Genomic DNA, 17,159 nt, shown 5'->3' on the forward strand with positions numbered 1-17,159 from the left:
CTTGTCCCTGTCCTGGTTGTTATGCAGAACTCAGTACTTCTTCTTCGTTGGCCATCTATGTGCAACTGCTCAGCTGTTGCCATCTCTGCCATCATGGCCTCCCTCTCTCCTGTCACTGTCTTCATGACACTCTACTGCTCAACTGACTGACTGCTTTCTTCATGTGACCAGCCAGTCCGACCCAAAGTAGAGGAGAAAAGATCATTCACTTCTAGAAGCTTTTTATTGTGTCTAATATTGTGCACCAAGGGAGGGAGGCAGCTTAGGAGGATGCCTCTCAGCGTCTTGAGCCAAACAGCCTGCTTATAAAGCCAGAGAAGGGGTACTTGTACCGATCACAGCACACCTGGAATGCAAACGAAGGCTGTCTCTTTAGTGCCGTTTCCAGCAGCCCTTTTGCTAAGTCACGAGGGGAATTACTGTTCCTCTGTAGGTGGAAATTGTTGCAGGGCCATCTAGATTTTGTTGAACCCCTAGAAACTGAAAGAGTCCGGACTGAGGCTGTGCCTTCAGGAACTGGATCAGTCAGCTGCCACCGTTGCATAGTTTCTCAAGGCATTCGTGGGATTCCAGATGGGCTGGCACCGGCACAAGGGTAATTTCTCGGGGTGTTGGACAGACATTCCTTTTGGTCAAGATGGCCAAGACAACAAAGGATAATCCAACAGCTGTTATTTAGGGTATCAAAGTGCCTTACCTCCCATCTTCCTTACTTATTTATAAGACATTAAAGAATTTATTAATGCTGGGTATGGTGGTGCACACTTTTAATCCCAGGATTCTGCAGCCAGTGGCAGGCAGATCTCTGAGTTCAAGGCCAGCCTGTTTTATATAGTGAGTTCCAGGATTGCCAGGGCTCCATAGTGATATCCCATCTCAACAACAAAAACCAAAAGAGGACTTATTATTAACTCTAATAATGAATTTTGTGTTTTAACTATGCTTAACATTTGCCTAGTGCCATCAGGAAAAGGCAGGTCTGCTTTATCTGTCTCAGAAATATTCACTTAAAGTAATATCCAGTTAATAATTCATCAGTCCTTAAAACAGCTTTTCTCTCAAACTAGCCAATTGGGAAATAATATACACTTAAACACCTTTTTCCTTTTGCATTTTTCATGTGTCTGTGTGTTGTGTACGTGTGTGGATGTGTCTATAAGTTTGTTGGTACACATGTGTGGGTGTGCAGATAGGTGTACATGCATGTGTGTGTAGAGGTCCAAGGCTGAAGTTTCTCTAACTTACTCATTGAGGCAGACACCCCTTATTGTTGTCTTCTTTCCACTCCCTAGCAACAACTCATCTCTCTGTTTTTATGGAGTTCCCTGTTATGGATGTCTCATGTGAGTAGAATGATACAGTATGTGGCCTTTTGTCTGATTTATGTTAGTTAATATTCCAAGGTTTACCAAAGTTACATCCAAGCATAGCATGTGTGTGTGTTTTTTCCTTTTTTTATGGTTGGCCTGTATTCCTTGTATATGGTGATAGCAAAAAATTACTTTCCTAGTTTCCTGGATGGTATTCCAGTTGTTCAGCACAGTACTTTTGTGCCCTTTTTGGGCTCCACTGTTAGTGTAAATCTTTGGCCCTTGCTAGCTCTTAACGAATAGGGAACCACAGTGGCAGCAGATTGTTTTAGGAACAGCAGTTGCTAATTACGTTCATGATTGCTCTATACTGGAAACTTGTAATAATTAAAGAATCAGATAAAACGTTTTCTCCTTACTATTTGATAAAAGTAAGTTGTGATAACACATGGAATTTCATGGTATTCTGCCTTGATCATTATAATCTATCTGGTACAAGGCAAGTAAGGGACCTAGCGAGACCCAGAAAGATAGGTATTCAGTCTAACTTAAAATCCCATCACTTAGATGAGTCCAGTTATTTCTTAGCTGGTGGAGTCCATTAGTAGCAACTCCATTGTTTGATCTGTCGCATTGGGTTCCTGTAAGGGTTCCCCGGAGGGATTTTTATGAGGATGACTATTCTATCTCAGGCTTTAGTCAGTATTGCTTCAGAGCATAAGTAAGAAACAAGACTGGCCGGAAAAAAGCTTTTTGCAAAGTCTGTTCTCTGGCTCTGACACTTTTCCTTTATATGGTACTGTTTCAGCTGGGTAATCTTGGAAGAACAGGGTGATAGAGGCTGTGGTTGTCTCCAGGTAGCAATTACTGATGCTGTTACCATGGTAATGTTGCTTTCAGTGCTGTGGGGACCAATAAGAGGATTCAGTGATTCTTGATCTTACTATACTCTTACCATATTTATATGGACAGTCCAGTTCCTGTAGTTGTGGAGACATATCTACCTTGAGTTCCTTAGGGAGTGATCTTTCCATTGTCATCAGAAGTTGTGGTTGAGGTCTCATAAATCTGCTCAGTACAGCAACACATTACTGCCTTCACCTACTATACCTAGAGAGATCTGGGTTAGGACCCAGATCCCATTGTTAACAAGTGGGAACGGGATATAAACTTGAAATGAAGTATTCTTCCTGAGTCAGCAATATATACTGCCTCCTCTGTGAAAAAGAAAACCAAACAGATAACCATAAACCTCAGCCTTGCTGTGTGGTATTTGACAGACACTTTCTGTTTCATCCTAGGAATCCTCAATCTTGCATCTGGAGTGGTGGACTTACTTCAGTTCTACTTCCCAGAATCCTTTGATCGCCTTCCAAGAGATTCTGGACTTTTTGATGGTCCCAAGCCAACTCTCTTGGACTCTTGTAGTGTAAGCGACTTGGCAATTTTGCTGCGAGGGAACAAAAGAAAAACCCAGCCCATTGAATTTGGTGCCCACCAGGTAAGCTTATTGGGATTATATGTTCTGAAATAAGTCAGTTTGAAGTTGCAGCCATGAAGCGGCAGCTGCAGCAGCTGAATTACTGTATAAGAATCCAGTAGCTCTTGATCTAGAATGGGTGTGTGCTTAAGAGAGGCCATTGACTGGGACTATCTTCCCAGTCCTGACTGACCATGTCCACCCTGGCCATTTCTCTTTAAAGTCATTACTCATTTCCTAGGGAAACAGATGAGACTTTCCTTTATTTGACTTTGTAGAATCTGATATTGTTTGGGTTTATTTTACTTTAGGTGATTCTCGTTGCCAATGAAATGGCAAAAGAGAAAATTCCAGAAGAGCTGGGGTTAGCACTTGTGCTAACTGTTTATGAAGCAAAAGGATTGGAATTCGATGATGTCCTCCTTTACAACTTTTTTACTGACTCTGAGGTATGTCCCACTGAGTTCTTCTCACACAGTCCAGGTCTGTGCCTGAGCAGAACTTGTGCTCTGCAGAAGACAGTCTGGAGATAAGGCTAAGAGTTTGTCACAGGTGCCTGTGTGTGTTGTAGAGCATCTTGTATTTAGTGTGGGGTTTGTGAGTTAATGGAGGGGTTAAAAGTAGTTGTGGGTTGTTCCACAGTATCTCATGGGCTGCTTTTCCCTCTACACATCCCTGGCTCTCTTGTGTTCATGTCTTCTGAATGGCTAGCACTCGAGGGCCAGTTTTCATTAGCTGCTCTTATCATTGGCTCCCAGGGATGCCTAAGTTGGAGCAGGTTCTAAGGAGAGCCATACATGAAGGCAAGGTTAGCAGTGTCCACTCTATGAGTTCAGAGCTGGGCAAAGCCAGTTGATAAAAAGACAATTCCACGAAGACAGTGAAATTTGGTTCCAGTCTTCTGGATCAGGTAATGTGGGTGACAGGAGCAGCCACCTTTTCTCCAGCCTCCTTTGGCATGCTTTACTGTCACAGCTTTACACCGCAGCCATGGTAGCCAGAGTCCATGGATTGACCCCAGTGACGTCTCTGCCAGCCACTGCCTTAATGTGGTTCCTGGGTCCTTGTCATGTGTTTTTCTTTTTAAATTTCCAGATTACTGTTAGGGGAATCACTAAGTCAAGACCATTGCCCTCTGACTCATAGCCGCTGGTTTCCTTTCACTAGCATAGTCTTTGTGTGGGGCCTCAGGCTGGCTGCTATGGGTCTTCTTAGTGCTACAGTGGCTGTGTTCTGGTCCCTGTTGCAGAGTTTTTGTTACATGCTTAGAAAGGCTGTTTTTTTTTTTTTAAACTTAACTCTGAGCACCTTTTAGCTTTGATACCTTAAAATCTATCCCTGATCTGACCCTTGAAATAGAATCCTTCTTTACATTTGTCTGATCATTCTTAAATGTCATGTTTGATTTAGCAATATTTATATATGGTACTGCAACAGATACCTCACAGTTCATAAATAACTTTTTGAATGCAGTGTCTCATCCCACCAATGCTCGTGGTCCTGAGTATTTTTATTACCTTCATTCTTTAGGTAAAGCCAAAGGTTATTGGGTTGAGTAAGTTGCCCATAGTTATGATATTAACAGCAGAGTCCGAAGAAAACCCAAGTTTTTTGAGCTCCAAATACTTTCCTTTGTCCTCCTTCCTTGTCACACGTAACTTGGCTTCTAGAAACTTCCACAATGAATAAATAATATAGTGCCACTTCTTATGTGCAACCCCTTCCTGGTAGATTTGTTAAGAAAAGCAGATGCATGCTCATTAACCCTGCTACCATTTTTCATCTCTGAGGTCTAACTTTTTTTTCCTAATAACACATCCACTGGTCATGGTTGGACTGAGGCTCTCCTGAAAGAGAAAGGGGTAAGAATTTGTTGTTCCTGTCCTTTATTAAGTGCCATTTGTATGCACATGCCAGTGATAAAGTCAGAGGTCAAAGATTTAAGGATCCATGTGGGGGAACTTTGCTTTCAAAAGAAAAATCAGTTATTCTTTACCTGCTCCCAGGAATGGCACAGGAGTCTCTCTGTCCTTCCACTGAATTCGGTGAAATTCAGAAACACGAAAACAACAAACACCTAAACAAATGGTAACATTTGTTTTATTCTGTTTACATAATGAGACATCTAGTAAAGATTTTGATGTGGTGCTTCCTGGTGTAATGCAGTTGTGCATTCCCTGGTGCAAAGTATGCCCCCAATTTATCCTTTACAATCTCCAGACCAGAAGAATGCAACTGGGAGAGGAAATGCATATCATAAAAAGGAGAGGGAAGGCAGGCAGATCAAATCTCCTCACCCTCCATGGTCTGCAATTCAGATTTCTTTCAGGTGGCTGGATGAAGGTTGCTGAACAGTAATCAGTATTTGACATGGAACAGTGGAGATCGTCTGTCTTTGTCCCTCTTAGTGTCCCAGGCAGGCATTGCTTTGGAACATCTGGCATTTGGGCCTGGGTGGGGGTTTGGGCCTGGATGTGCATGGACATGGGTGGGTACTGTCTGTAGTTCTTCTGTCTAGATTTATTTTGCCTGTTCACCACAATCTCAAGTTGTCTTCTGAGTGGGGAGGCAGCCAAGAGGTGGTCAAGCCAGACCCTGGCAGGATGTTTCCTCACCTTAGGGGAGAAGTTACTCTCTCAGAAAGCTGTAAACTATCCTCCTTGGGAATTGGGAAGGGTGAATGCTATTTATGCTACTTTTGAGGGCATTCTTTCTTTCACACTAATATGTGAGAGGGATGGGGGGAACTTGAAAACCACAAATTTTGTGGGAGACTTGCTAGTGGGATCCAGGCCTTTTCCTTGCAAGAAGCAGCTCTTTTCATTGCCCCAAGTGCTGCAGGCCTGTTATCTTGGCGATTAACACATATTCATTCCCCTTCCTGTCTCCATCTTGAAAACAAGAAAATATTTGCTTCCTGGAAATATGTAGCCACAAACCATCTGAGCAAGTTTGCTTCTCTCCCAGAAGTTTTAAAATATGTGACGCTTCCTTCCCTGGCCCCTCTGGCAGTCTTTTTGCCCCTTTGCCTGCCAGGCGGGTCCTCTTGAATGTCCGCATTTTACCTGCTTTCCTTGACTCTGCTTGCTGAGTAGCTTTACAAAGAGGATGTCATGAGTATGTCCTAGAGAGTTTTTCTAAACCTTTCACCTGTTCAAATGACTTCACTTATGGTTGACATCACTTTTCAGAGTATGGTACTGAACCCCATAATTGATTTTTATAGCAAAAACAGCCAGCCCTGTTTATTAGACCGTGTTTTATGCATGTAACTTAGTTTAATCATGTAGTAAAGCAGAACAACTTAAAACAAGCATCTATCATCTCTGTCCACTTTATGGTTTGGGCATCCTTGAACATTACAGTGATGTCAAGTTGGCACGCTTTATAAAAATGAAAGGCTGGGAGAATAAAGTGGCTACATTTAGAAGACATGGTGAATTGTGAAATTCAAGACTCCTAGGGATTTTTCATTTTAAGTAACACATATAACCTGAACAATTCAGCCTTGCGGGGGTCAGAAACCAATTCTGAAGCTTGCTGACCAGTTTCAGTCCACTGGCTCTTTCTCACATCCTGGAACTAAAAATGGATTTTACATTTTTGAATGGTTAGAAAAAACTCAAAGAATAATATCTCATGGCACATGGAAATTATATGAAACTCAGTTTAGCACTGACCAATATCTTTATTGAAATATAGCATGTCCATTCATTCACATGTTGTCTGTGGTTACTTTAGCACTGTGGCAGGTTGACCAATGAAAGACCATGTAACATGCAGATATGACCCCTTGCAGTGGTTCTCAACCTTCCTAGTGCTGTGACCCTTGACTACACTGTCTCATGTTGTGGTGACCCCATCATAATTTTTATATTGCTATTTCATAACTGAATTTTGTTACTGTTATGAATCTTAATGTAAATATCTGTGTTTTCAGATGGTCTTAGGCAACTCTTGTGAAAGGGGTCATGACCCAAAGATTGAGAACCACTGCTTTAGCATTGCTATTCCCTAGTCATACAATCACATTAGCTTTGGGGGTTTGGGTAAAAGAAAGAATACATTAAAAGCAAGTACTATACCCTCAATGTTATCTCCTCAACAAAGTGAAGTTGTTCTGTTATCCACTATAAAAACATCGTGTCCAAGGTCAGATAATAAGTGGAACATTAGTTATTAATATGCCTCATCTACCTCATATCATGTCACATATAGCATCTGTTTTTCTCTCCATTCATTGGTTGATTAATTTAGATAATTCTGCCACCTGTGCCTAAATGTTGTCCCTATGTGGTATTTCTTAACCACATTGTGAGAAGGAGTAAGGTTCCCTCTGTCCTTACTGCTTGCTGACATTCTTTGAATTACTGTAACACCTTGGGCCCTTAGCATTCTTGCCCATAGAAGGCACCTATGCCTGGATTCTCAATCATCTTACCCAAGTGTTGGTGTATTTTCATGGTAGCTTCTTTGACTTCTGCCTGTGCAACCTTAGCTCTTCCCATCTATGCTGAGGCCATGAGATACATCCATCTATACAACTTGTGTTGAAGGCTCCACACCTGTGCTTGGGGCTCAGATTTCTGTGGAGCTTGGGAGGTATTTCAAAAGCAAATTCTGTTGTTCTTCAACTTGTTGTTGTTGTTGTTGTTTAGGCTTACAAGGAATGGAAGATCATTTCCTCGTTCATACCGTCCTCTGACTCCAGAGAGGAAAACTGGCCATTGGTTGAAGTTCCTCTGGAGAAATCAAACTCCTCTCAGGCTCGGCCCCTTATGGTGAACCCAGAAATGTACAAGGTGAATATCTGCAATTTGTTCACACAGAGATTTAATATGGATCCAGCAAATAAGGCTTGGAAAGAAAATGAGAAGAAAAATGGAGCCTTGCACCTGGCTGGCCTTCCATTACATTGACAGTGGGAATGGGGAAAGAAAGGCAGTGTTGTCTGTCTCCTCCCTCTCTGCAGAGCACTGGACTGATGGAGGTGGAAGGGCCTTCCATTCACCTCTGGAACCCAGCTTTATTCACAAAAGTTGATGAAATCACAGAATGTGTCTGAACTGGTTTAGTAGTAATGATAGTTGCTGTACAAGGCATGACTGTCTTAATTTTAAAAAGCAAGCAACACACACACACAAACTTAAAGGAAAAGTAAGTCACAACAATTGTGAGGTCCTGGTATCCTTCTCAAAGGTTAGCAGTAATTTTTTAAAACTTAATTTTAAATAATGTTTATTTTAATGCTTATTTATGTGTGTTTGGGTTCCTGTGGCAGGTGGAAGAGGATGTTGGATCTGCTGGAGATAGAATTACATTTATTTATGAGTTACCTGTTGGGAACTTACGTGACTGGGAATAGAATTCAGTCATCTGCAAGAGCAGCTAGTGCTCTTGACTACAGAACAGAACAAACTCTCTAAACCTTTTTTTTTTTGTGGGTCAGTGAGATGGCTCAGTGGGCAAAATGCTTGTAAGGCAAACCTAACTACCTGAGTTCAATTCCTAGAACCTATATAGAAGGAGAAGGAGAGAACTAACTCCACAAAGTTGTTCTGTGACTTGTACACATGTGTCCTCACATGCACATATTCTACCCATACAAATAATAAGTAAAATTAAATTAAAAATTAGCTTAGTTTTTATACTCTTCTCAGATCAGAGTAAACCCCTTAAATCATGTTCACACTGTCACTTGGACACAAGGCTCATCATCTTTGTCTTCAATCTTATTGTTAGCTCCTCAATGGAGAGCTGAAGCAGCTGTATACTGCCATCACACGGGCTCGGGTCAACCTCTGGATCTTTGATGAAAACCTAGAGAAGCGGGCTCCTGCTTTCAAATATTTCATTAGGAGAGATTTTGTCCAAGTTGTAAAGACAGATGAAAATAAAGGTAAGATCTCATTACACTATTCTTGCTGTTGGAGATGTGTCTCTTCTATTCTGATGGTCATGTAGAAAGGGCAGTTTTTGTTGTTTTGTGTTTTATAGCGCTGAAGATTGAACTTGGGCCCTTACGCATGGGAGGCCAAGTGCTCTACCACTGTTCTGTGCTTCCAGTCATGGGGTGTAGAGTTTTGTTTTGCTTGATAGCACCCTCTCCATGCTTTTCTCAGAAAAAACATTTTAGCTTTTTTATGTTAAAGTGTCTGGGAAAGAGTGTTTGTTGTGCATTTGGGGTGAGTTTGCTACTTTAGGGAAATCTGTTATTTGTCCTTTAAAAGTGAGTGATTTGGGTATGGGCTGCAGGAACTAAGTCACAGTGTTATAATACAAATTACTAAAAACTTTTGGGTAGCCTGATTGAGATTGCCTATCAAAGTGAAAACCACATAGCCCTAGTTGTAATAACAAGAAAATGAAAGTAGTCCAAGCATCCAGTATGGGAAAGGCTAAAATGCCATACAATTATTAAAAAGACTAAGATGGATTTCTACTTATTGGTATGGAAAGATGTTTAAGATATGATATATAAAAATAAGAAAAATACAAACAGTATAGAATGATACAATTTTTTTTTTTTTGGCATTAGGTTCTTTAATTGCTCTGGGAAGGAGTTTCCTCAATGATGGCAGGAAGTTGCTGAACTGGATTTAGCATAGGGGCCTGAGAGCAATCCCTCAAGGAATTTTGTAAAGGCAAAGATGTTCTTGAATGTCTTTTGTTGTTCTACATTCACTAGCCCAATGTTTGCCTTTGCCACATCTTCTGCATAATCAAGAAGTGACAGGCATTCTGCTTAGAATATGTTCAGAAAAAAATATTATTTCTAGGATCACCCTGTTTACAATCCCATTTAAGCTGACCATGTTTGCCAACACTATAATAGTTAACATTTTAATTTTTCCTCAAAACTCTGGAAATCAACTCTCCTATCCATGTATCATCATGATAATGAGATTTAATATGATGTAGCTCAGATCCAGAATGATCCAATTTTAAAGAACCTTATATTAACACAAATACAAAACTATGTACATCAGCATATAGCAGAATAGAAAATTTACATGTACACATATGTTATGTGTATGTTCATATGAAATCTGTTTGAGTGCCTATGACTGTCAAACCAAACTCATTTTGCACACTGGTACATTAAGAATTAGGTTAGTGAGTGTCTTAATTACTGTTCTGTTGATTTGAAGAAATTCTATGATCAAGGGAACTCTTACAGAAGAAAGCATTGAAATGGGAGCTTGCTTGCAGTTTTAGAGAGTTAATGATCATTATGGTAGTAAGATGGCAGGCATGGTGTGGGGGAGTAGCTGAGAACTTTACATCCTGATCCAAAGTAGCAGACACCTGGTCTGGCATGGGCTTTTCAAAAAGCCCATCCCCATACCTCTTCCAACAAGGCCCCACTTCCTAATCATTCCTAAACAGTTCCACTAACTGGGGATCAAGCATTCAAATGCATGTGTCAATATGGGCCATTCTCATTCAGACCACCACAGTGAGATTAGTTGGACTGTCTGACTGTTTGGCTTCTAAATGCCATAGCACAGAGACCAAGAATTCAGATAGCATTTTTATCAATTTAACTCCTGGTTATTCAGGGCCCCATGGCGAGCAGGTCAGGATAGAGAAAATGCATAAATATACATTTACACAGCTGCTACTTCTGAAGTAGACAGTGCTCACCTTTGTATAGGTCTTCATGTGTTTGTTGAGTAGATGTGGACATCATTTTCTTCTTTCGACTCTATAGTATTAGAAGGGTTTAAAAATATAATTTTTTAATTATTAAAATATAAATTTTAAATTATTAAATAATTTTTAAATTATTAAAATAGAAATATTGTCATAATTTTCAAAGACTAGCTAATTAAAAAATAAAGTCCTCTGAGTAAGATAGCCATGAAGAAAAACCATCTTCCCTCTGTGGAGAAGAAAACCTCATTTTTTTCTTGAGAATTAGTTAATGAGTTGGCTCCTCTAGACTGTGGTTAATTTCTCTAAGGGTTGTGTACTTCTCAGGAAGAAGCAGAACTTATCTACTGTAGAGAGGTTTGCTGGTTGCCTGACTATTTCTGGTTATTGCTCATAGCTCAGTTGGGGACCAGGATCCAATCTTCTTTTCCTAGGGCCCAACTGTTGGGCTGTGGTGAGAAGGGTTGAAGGCTTAACATTAAAATCTCATCTTCTCAGTGACCTTGCCATCTGAGTAGTTACATGACCTTGTTCAGGCCCAATTTCCTTACCATGGGCCCTTTTCCCTTCCCATTAAAAGGAAAAGGAGTCGGTTGGCCTAGTATATAATTTTCAATTTATCCTGTAACTTTTTTTTTCAAGACAGGGTTTCTCTGTGTTCTAGGATAGCCTGAAACTCACTCTGTAGACAAGGTTAACCTTGAATTTAGAGATCTATCTGCCTCTGCCTCCTAAGTCCTGGGATTAAAGGTGGGCACCACCACCTCCTGACTCACTCATATTCCTTTTAATTACCCAATATGCTCTAGTACCCACTGGAGGGATGATTAAGATAAGACAAAGTTAAAATGTTCAAGAACGGCAGTTTCTTTTGTATCACGGTAGCAGTATGAGCACAAGAGCAAGGGCAGTCTTATCCATAAGCTATGGTTGGACACATAGACTCTTCCAGTGCACCTGTCTCTCCAGTACAGGGGAATATGAGGTGAGTATGGCACTGATACACTTTGGAATTTTTTAGCATGGTTACCTTATCCTCTTCAGGTGTAGAATGGGGTTTTCTGTGGGACTATACTCCCACCTGGTGCATAGAGGCCTCACTCAGGGCTGCGGTCATTGTTGCATTGTGCTTCAGAAGACTATTGGAAGGAAAGCGGGGAGGGAGCAGGCTGTGAAGTCTGCTTGGTCTCTGATCCTTCTGGTTGAGACCCATTGCTTCTTTGGTTGCAACCCATTAGTCTAGGCATCTCTGGTCCCTTTAGCTTTGATCTGGCTCCCTGACATTGTTGTGACATTCACTGTATCTCTGGTACTTAATGAACTGTGCATTGCTGTTCGTTGCTGATGACATTCTGAGGGCCATGGGTGGGGAGGGTTGGTATGGAACAGAAAGGACAGACTGTAAGTGGTTATAGTAGTGTTTTCCCACCCACAGCAAGGTGTTAGGCTGTCTACTGTGGTGAGGACAACATATGCACTTGGATGCACAAAAATGGATTTTGTTCAGCTTGGAATTTTCAGCTTTATAATGGTATAGAATTGATACACCAGTAGAAACCATATTTTGAATTTTTATCTTTTCTTCAGCTAGTAATAAGTGGGTACAATTAGCAACCACAGTGTCCTGGGTTGCTAAGACATGGCATCTTGTAAATTAGTTGTATTTAAAGCCCTTTTTAATTATGATATTTCCAGTTTACTGTGGGGTTTGTTGAGATGTAGCTCCATCAGAAGCTGAGTAGCATGTATTGTAAATGCCTGTCTTTTTGTCCCATGCTGAATTTTGAGAGCTTACTAAGAACTAATTGGCTTTTTATTTTCAAGGAATTAATAATTGCTATGTGTCTTCTTGTTTATAGCTACAGTCAAGAAAAGTAGACCAGAATTTAAAAAGCAAATTATGTCTGTTTCTCACTTCCACCTCCTCCTTCTGAAACATACACCAACCTGTTTTGGTGCTAAAATACTTCTTGATGAAGTCTAGAAGGTCAACACAGCGCATTGCCTGCAGTACAGCAACAAATGTGATTTCTCCCATTTCTACTAGCTAGAAGGACAATATCAAGGAGTAGTCAGGGTTAGTTTTTTTCTGAGGCCTCTCTTGGGCTTCCAGATGAAGAACACCTTCTTACTGTGTCCTCACATGGTCTTTCCTTTGTGTGGTGCAACTGTGGTGTATGTGCGAGTGTGTGTGTGTGTGTGTGTGTGTGTGTGTGTGTGTGTGTGTGTGATGTATACATCCTGATCTATTACTGTGAGACTGGTTTAAGGCCTATCCCAAAGACTTTATTGTATAGTTCTGGTCTCCAAAGAAAGCCCTATTTTTGAAGTAGTAGAGATTAAGAATTCAGCAAATGAATTTGGGGGGATATAGTTTAGGCCAAACAGATGTAAGTCGAGGGTTACTGCCTAAAGAAACAAGCTCACTTTTCACTTTCATTTTAGACTTTGATGATAGCATGTTTGTTAAGACCTCAACTCCTGGTGAGTGGATCACACAAGGAGACTATTATGCCAAGCATCAGTGCTGGAAGGTAAGGAGCCGGGGCCAGAAGCCAGGGTGAGGAATGTCTGTGACTGCTGGCCTTGGCAGACCTCATGGGAAGGTTTCCCACTATCACATTGGTGACTAGGACACAGTGATGGTGGCAGTGATTGTGCCATTTCTGAGTTTATCCTGACAGGAGGAGAGCCCCCTGCCCTGTTCCTTCTCAGTCAGTGCAGGCATGGTAGTCTTTCATTTCAGCAGAGTGCTGGCAGATAGATAGATAGATAGATAGATAGATAGATAGATAGATAGATAGATAGATAGATAGATAGATTGATAGTCAGTCATGGTCTGTCATAGATAGATTGATAGTCAGTCATGGTCTGTCCCCTGCCAAGGGGCCTTCCTATTTATTTCCATGATTGATTTTTGCAGCTCAGTTAAACCATCACAGTCCCAATCTTACTTTATTTCTTCCCGTTGTCAGCTGCAGTTTGCTAGAGCTGTTCCCCTCTGTAGCTGCACAGTGTCTGCTTCAGCAGCTCCGGAACCCCACTATCAGCGGCATCCCACACAGGAATGAGGGCAGGCACTAGCTTCTTTAGGATCTCTTTTTAGATCCAAAGTTCCCAGTGGATTTCCTCATGCTTCTCCTTGTCAGTACTAGGTCACATGCCCTTCACCTCTGCATCTGGGAGGGTAGTCCTCCTGACAGTTTAAGCCTTGTATGTAGAGTAGATTTTTTGATCTGGCAAGAAAGGAAGGAGAATGCTGTGGGTAGCAACGATATCTACCACCACCGACTGAGCTCAGGAAACTTACAGCTCTTGGAGCTGACTGCTGGGCACCTGGATGACTGGGTCGCCATGACTACAGCTGAAAGCAGCTGCGCTGGTTTTGGCAGATGGCTTTCTTTCCTTCTCTGTAAATGGATGGGGTCCAGCTTCTCAAGTGTCCCAGAAAGATGTCGGCTGCTTCCTTTCCATGTCTGAACAGATGCTGTGTGGCTCATTCTGTTGCTCTAGCAACTCTTAGTGTTGGAGCCTGTAAGCTAGGTCTGAGTGAAGGCAATAGACAGTCATGAAGACTCTAGGACTGTAAGTCAGAATTGATTAAAGACAGGCCCTGTGGTATAGACAGAGACAGAGCACCTCACGTTTCCTTAGCCTCAGTTCCTAGAAAATTTTGGTTTGCTGTGATGGGAAATAGTTTACCTTTACAGAAAAGGGATCATATCTGGGTTTTTCACAACAAGTACCCCCACCCAAACTTAGCAGCTTATCACAAGTCGTCTGTGCAGGTCTCTGGGCTAGCAGTTTGAACCAGCTAAATAGCTGCTGGACCCACCTAGGGGAATTTGTGTGTCTACCCTTGGCCGCCATTCAGTTGTATTCTGTTTCTAATGATTGGCTGGTTCCTGGCTCTGGTAATGGGGGGATGGGTGTGGGGTCACTAGGATTCTTGGAAAACTTCAGCAGATCTTGTTCCTTCAGCAGATAAATTTGGGCTAGTTCATATTATGCCAGCGTTCAAAGAAATATGTCAGTCCTGAAGGTCTGTTCTTAGAATTAGCCCTGCGGCACTTCTTATGAATTCTCTTGGCTATATAAGTCAGAGGCCACATTAAAGGACAGGGAGACAGATAGACTCACTAATGCTGGGGAAGAAACAGCAAAAGTATATTCAAAGGAATGTGGCAGAGGCCAGAGGTGTGAGGGGCTCTGGCCACCCTTTTGATTTCTAACAATGAGGTGAAGAAAAAAACCATGCTATTATAGAGGTATGTATGAAAGGTTATTTTCAAAATATGCAATATTTAGCTGTAGAAATTGATAGAGCCCCAAAATTATTCATTATTGATCCTTGTTATAATTGGAAAGAAGCACTGAACATTTGGCTATTGTTGTAAAACCAAAATATTTTTTGGCAGGGTGGAGGGAGGCAGCAGGGAGGGAATGGCAAGGCAGGCTGGGCAGCAGCAGGTGTGGGCACCAGACTGGAGTGTTATAATATAAAGTCTTAACTCTTCATTCCTTTCAGAACATCATTGATGTTGCCCATATGTGTTGTCCATGGGTTTCCAATTATTTATCCCTTTAAAAATACCTTTTGAATGTTTGAATCTAAAATTTTTTTAGGGGAGCCGGCACAGATGAGAATGTTATAAAAAGCCTTCTCCTCGCCCGACTTTATTTTGACCCCCGCTAAAGGACTTCAGGACTCAGGTGGCTTATTGAGTTTTTGGCTGCATGTCAATGAATGTGTCAGAACCACCATGCAAGATCATTCATCCAGCAAATAATTGTTGAGCTATGGGCCAGACATTATATTTAGATCCTAAAAATATGATGGTGAACAACAGTGATACACAGACAAGTGCACAGTTCAGCAGTTCCAGGTGTCACAGATGAGAACCAGCTGTCCCCAGAGCCACCTGTCCTGGACACAGGAGGTCAGGGAAGCCTTCTTTGAGAAAGGGTGTTGAGCTGAGATTGTAGAATAAGTGAAGTGAACTAGGCAGAGAAAGGAAAGGGGAGCATTCCAGCTAGAACAGTGCATGCAGAGGGCCAGCTGGGAATGCGGGTGGACAGGAGCAAAGAGCATGAGTAGGAGAGGTCGTTCTGTCTGATTTACTACAAAGCACCACTCAGTGTCTCCCGTACCAACATTGAGACCTAATGCCAGTGCAGTGTGAGCCTACTGCTTCTGTAGCTCGTGCTTTGAGACAGTGCAGGACCTCCTGTTTCAGAGAGCAGCTTTTCTGCTGGCCAGGATTTGGGTTGTGCTTGGAGACCTTTGACACTCCTTTGCACACCTCATAGTCAGAGGTTTGTTGACACAGGTTTGCATGCTTCAAGGATCTTAGGTGCTCTGATGCCATCTCTACTACATTTCTACGCCACCACGTCTACACTGCTGTCCACTAGCACACAGGCTGCCACTATAGCTAGCAACCATGTCAAAGCCCAGAAAAGCTGCTGGGTAATTTTGGGCCCTTTGCTCCATGGCTCTGACTAAGGTTGCTACTACATACAGTGAGGAGGGGTATGTCTTCTGCACGTGGCCATTAGAAGATTATACAGAGTTGGTGTTGTGGTGGCCTATAGATCTACATGTTGTATTCACTTTCTTCATGGCTACTGACTATTTCCTAATGAAACCTTTGGATTGTATTACCTGGTCCCACAGCTGGACTCTGTCTTTGGAGACTCCTCTCTTTAAATCACTTGTACTTTCCTGTTCTTCCGTCAGATTGGGCTGGGCCAGACACAGGACTCTGTCCATAGCAACATAATGCATGCATTAATTCTTGTTCTGTTACCTCCATTACCTTGCTGGGAATCAAACCTTTGGCCTGTTCCAGGTTGCAGCTAAGTGTTACCAGAAAGGAGATGCAGTTGAGAAGGAGAAGTTGGCCCTGGCCCACTACACTGCCCTGAATATGAAGTCAAAGAAAGTCAGCCCCAAGTAAGTGTCTTAGGATTGGTTCTCATGCTCTCTGATGAGAGTGTCAGGTTGGATATACCGGCCACATTTCATGACAATGCCGATTCTTTCCCTTTTCCCCAGGGAGAAGGAGCTGCAGTATTTGGAACTGGCTAAGACTTACTTGGAGTGCAATGAGCCAAAGCTGTCTCTTAAATGTTTGAGCTATGCTAAGGAGTTCCAGCTCTCTGCCCAGCTGTGTGAAAGGCTGGGAAAGGTATGGCCCCAACTCAAAGATGCTCCTTGAATAATGGGGCTTCATCTGAGTAAATGGAGGGGTGGGCCATCAGTCTTTGCTTGTGGCAGGAAGAGACTCCAATGCTTAAAGGAAGGAGAGGCTGGCCCTGTCATCTGGGATCCTTCTTTCTCCACTTGCTCAAGAGTGTGTTGTATGTGTTTGTGTGTCTCTGTGTGTATGTGTGTTTTTCCACATCTGTGTTACTATTCAATTCCTGAAGTCAGCCATAGGGAGGCCAAGTCACAGACCCAAACCAGAAGGATGTTAAAATATTCTTGCTTTCTCTTTGCCTAGGTTCACAGTCTGGAGTCACTTGAGTAAGTAGTTTGGTGTATGTATACGCGGAGGGTTTTCTGTGTTTCCAGTAATTACCTAGATAGATCATCATGGTCTGATCCTGTAATCATGTGCAGCTACTTGATAGAAAGTTAAGTTAATTAAAAGAAAGTAAAGTTAAAAGCTTGACCCTCAGTGTCACTAGTCATATTGTGAATGCTCATC

The 17,159-nt window shown here is 42.0% G+C and overlaps 1 protein-coding gene across 1 annotated transcript in view; it reads left to right on the plus strand.

Annotated features, from left to right (window-relative positions):
* Trank1 (tetratricopeptide repeat and ankyrin repeat containing 1) overlaps positions 1-17,159 on the plus strand; it is an 85,407-nt gene that overhangs the window by 58,368 nt on the left and 9,880 nt on the right. Inside the window, exons 12-18 of the mRNA XM_050139216.1 lie at positions 2,612-2,811; positions 3,102-3,239; positions 7,449-7,592; positions 8,533-8,689; positions 12,892-12,980; positions 16,299-16,402; positions 16,505-16,637. Of these exons, the coding sequence (XP_049995173.1) occupies positions 2,612-2,811; positions 3,102-3,239; positions 7,449-7,592; positions 8,533-8,689; positions 12,892-12,980; positions 16,299-16,402; positions 16,505-16,637 (965 nt within the window). The remainder of the gene's footprint in view (positions 1-2,611; positions 2,812-3,101; positions 3,240-7,448; positions 7,593-8,532; positions 8,690-12,891; positions 12,981-16,298; positions 16,403-16,504; positions 16,638-17,159) is intronic.

Source organism: Alexandromys fortis, unplaced genomic scaffold (assembly GCF_014885135.2).
Source record: "Alexandromys fortis isolate MF-2015 unplaced genomic scaffold, M_Fortis_MF-2015_v1.1 scaffold_36, whole genome shotgun sequence".
Classification (NCBI taxonomy): Eukaryota; Metazoa; Chordata; class Mammalia; order Rodentia; family Cricetidae; genus Alexandromys; species Alexandromys fortis.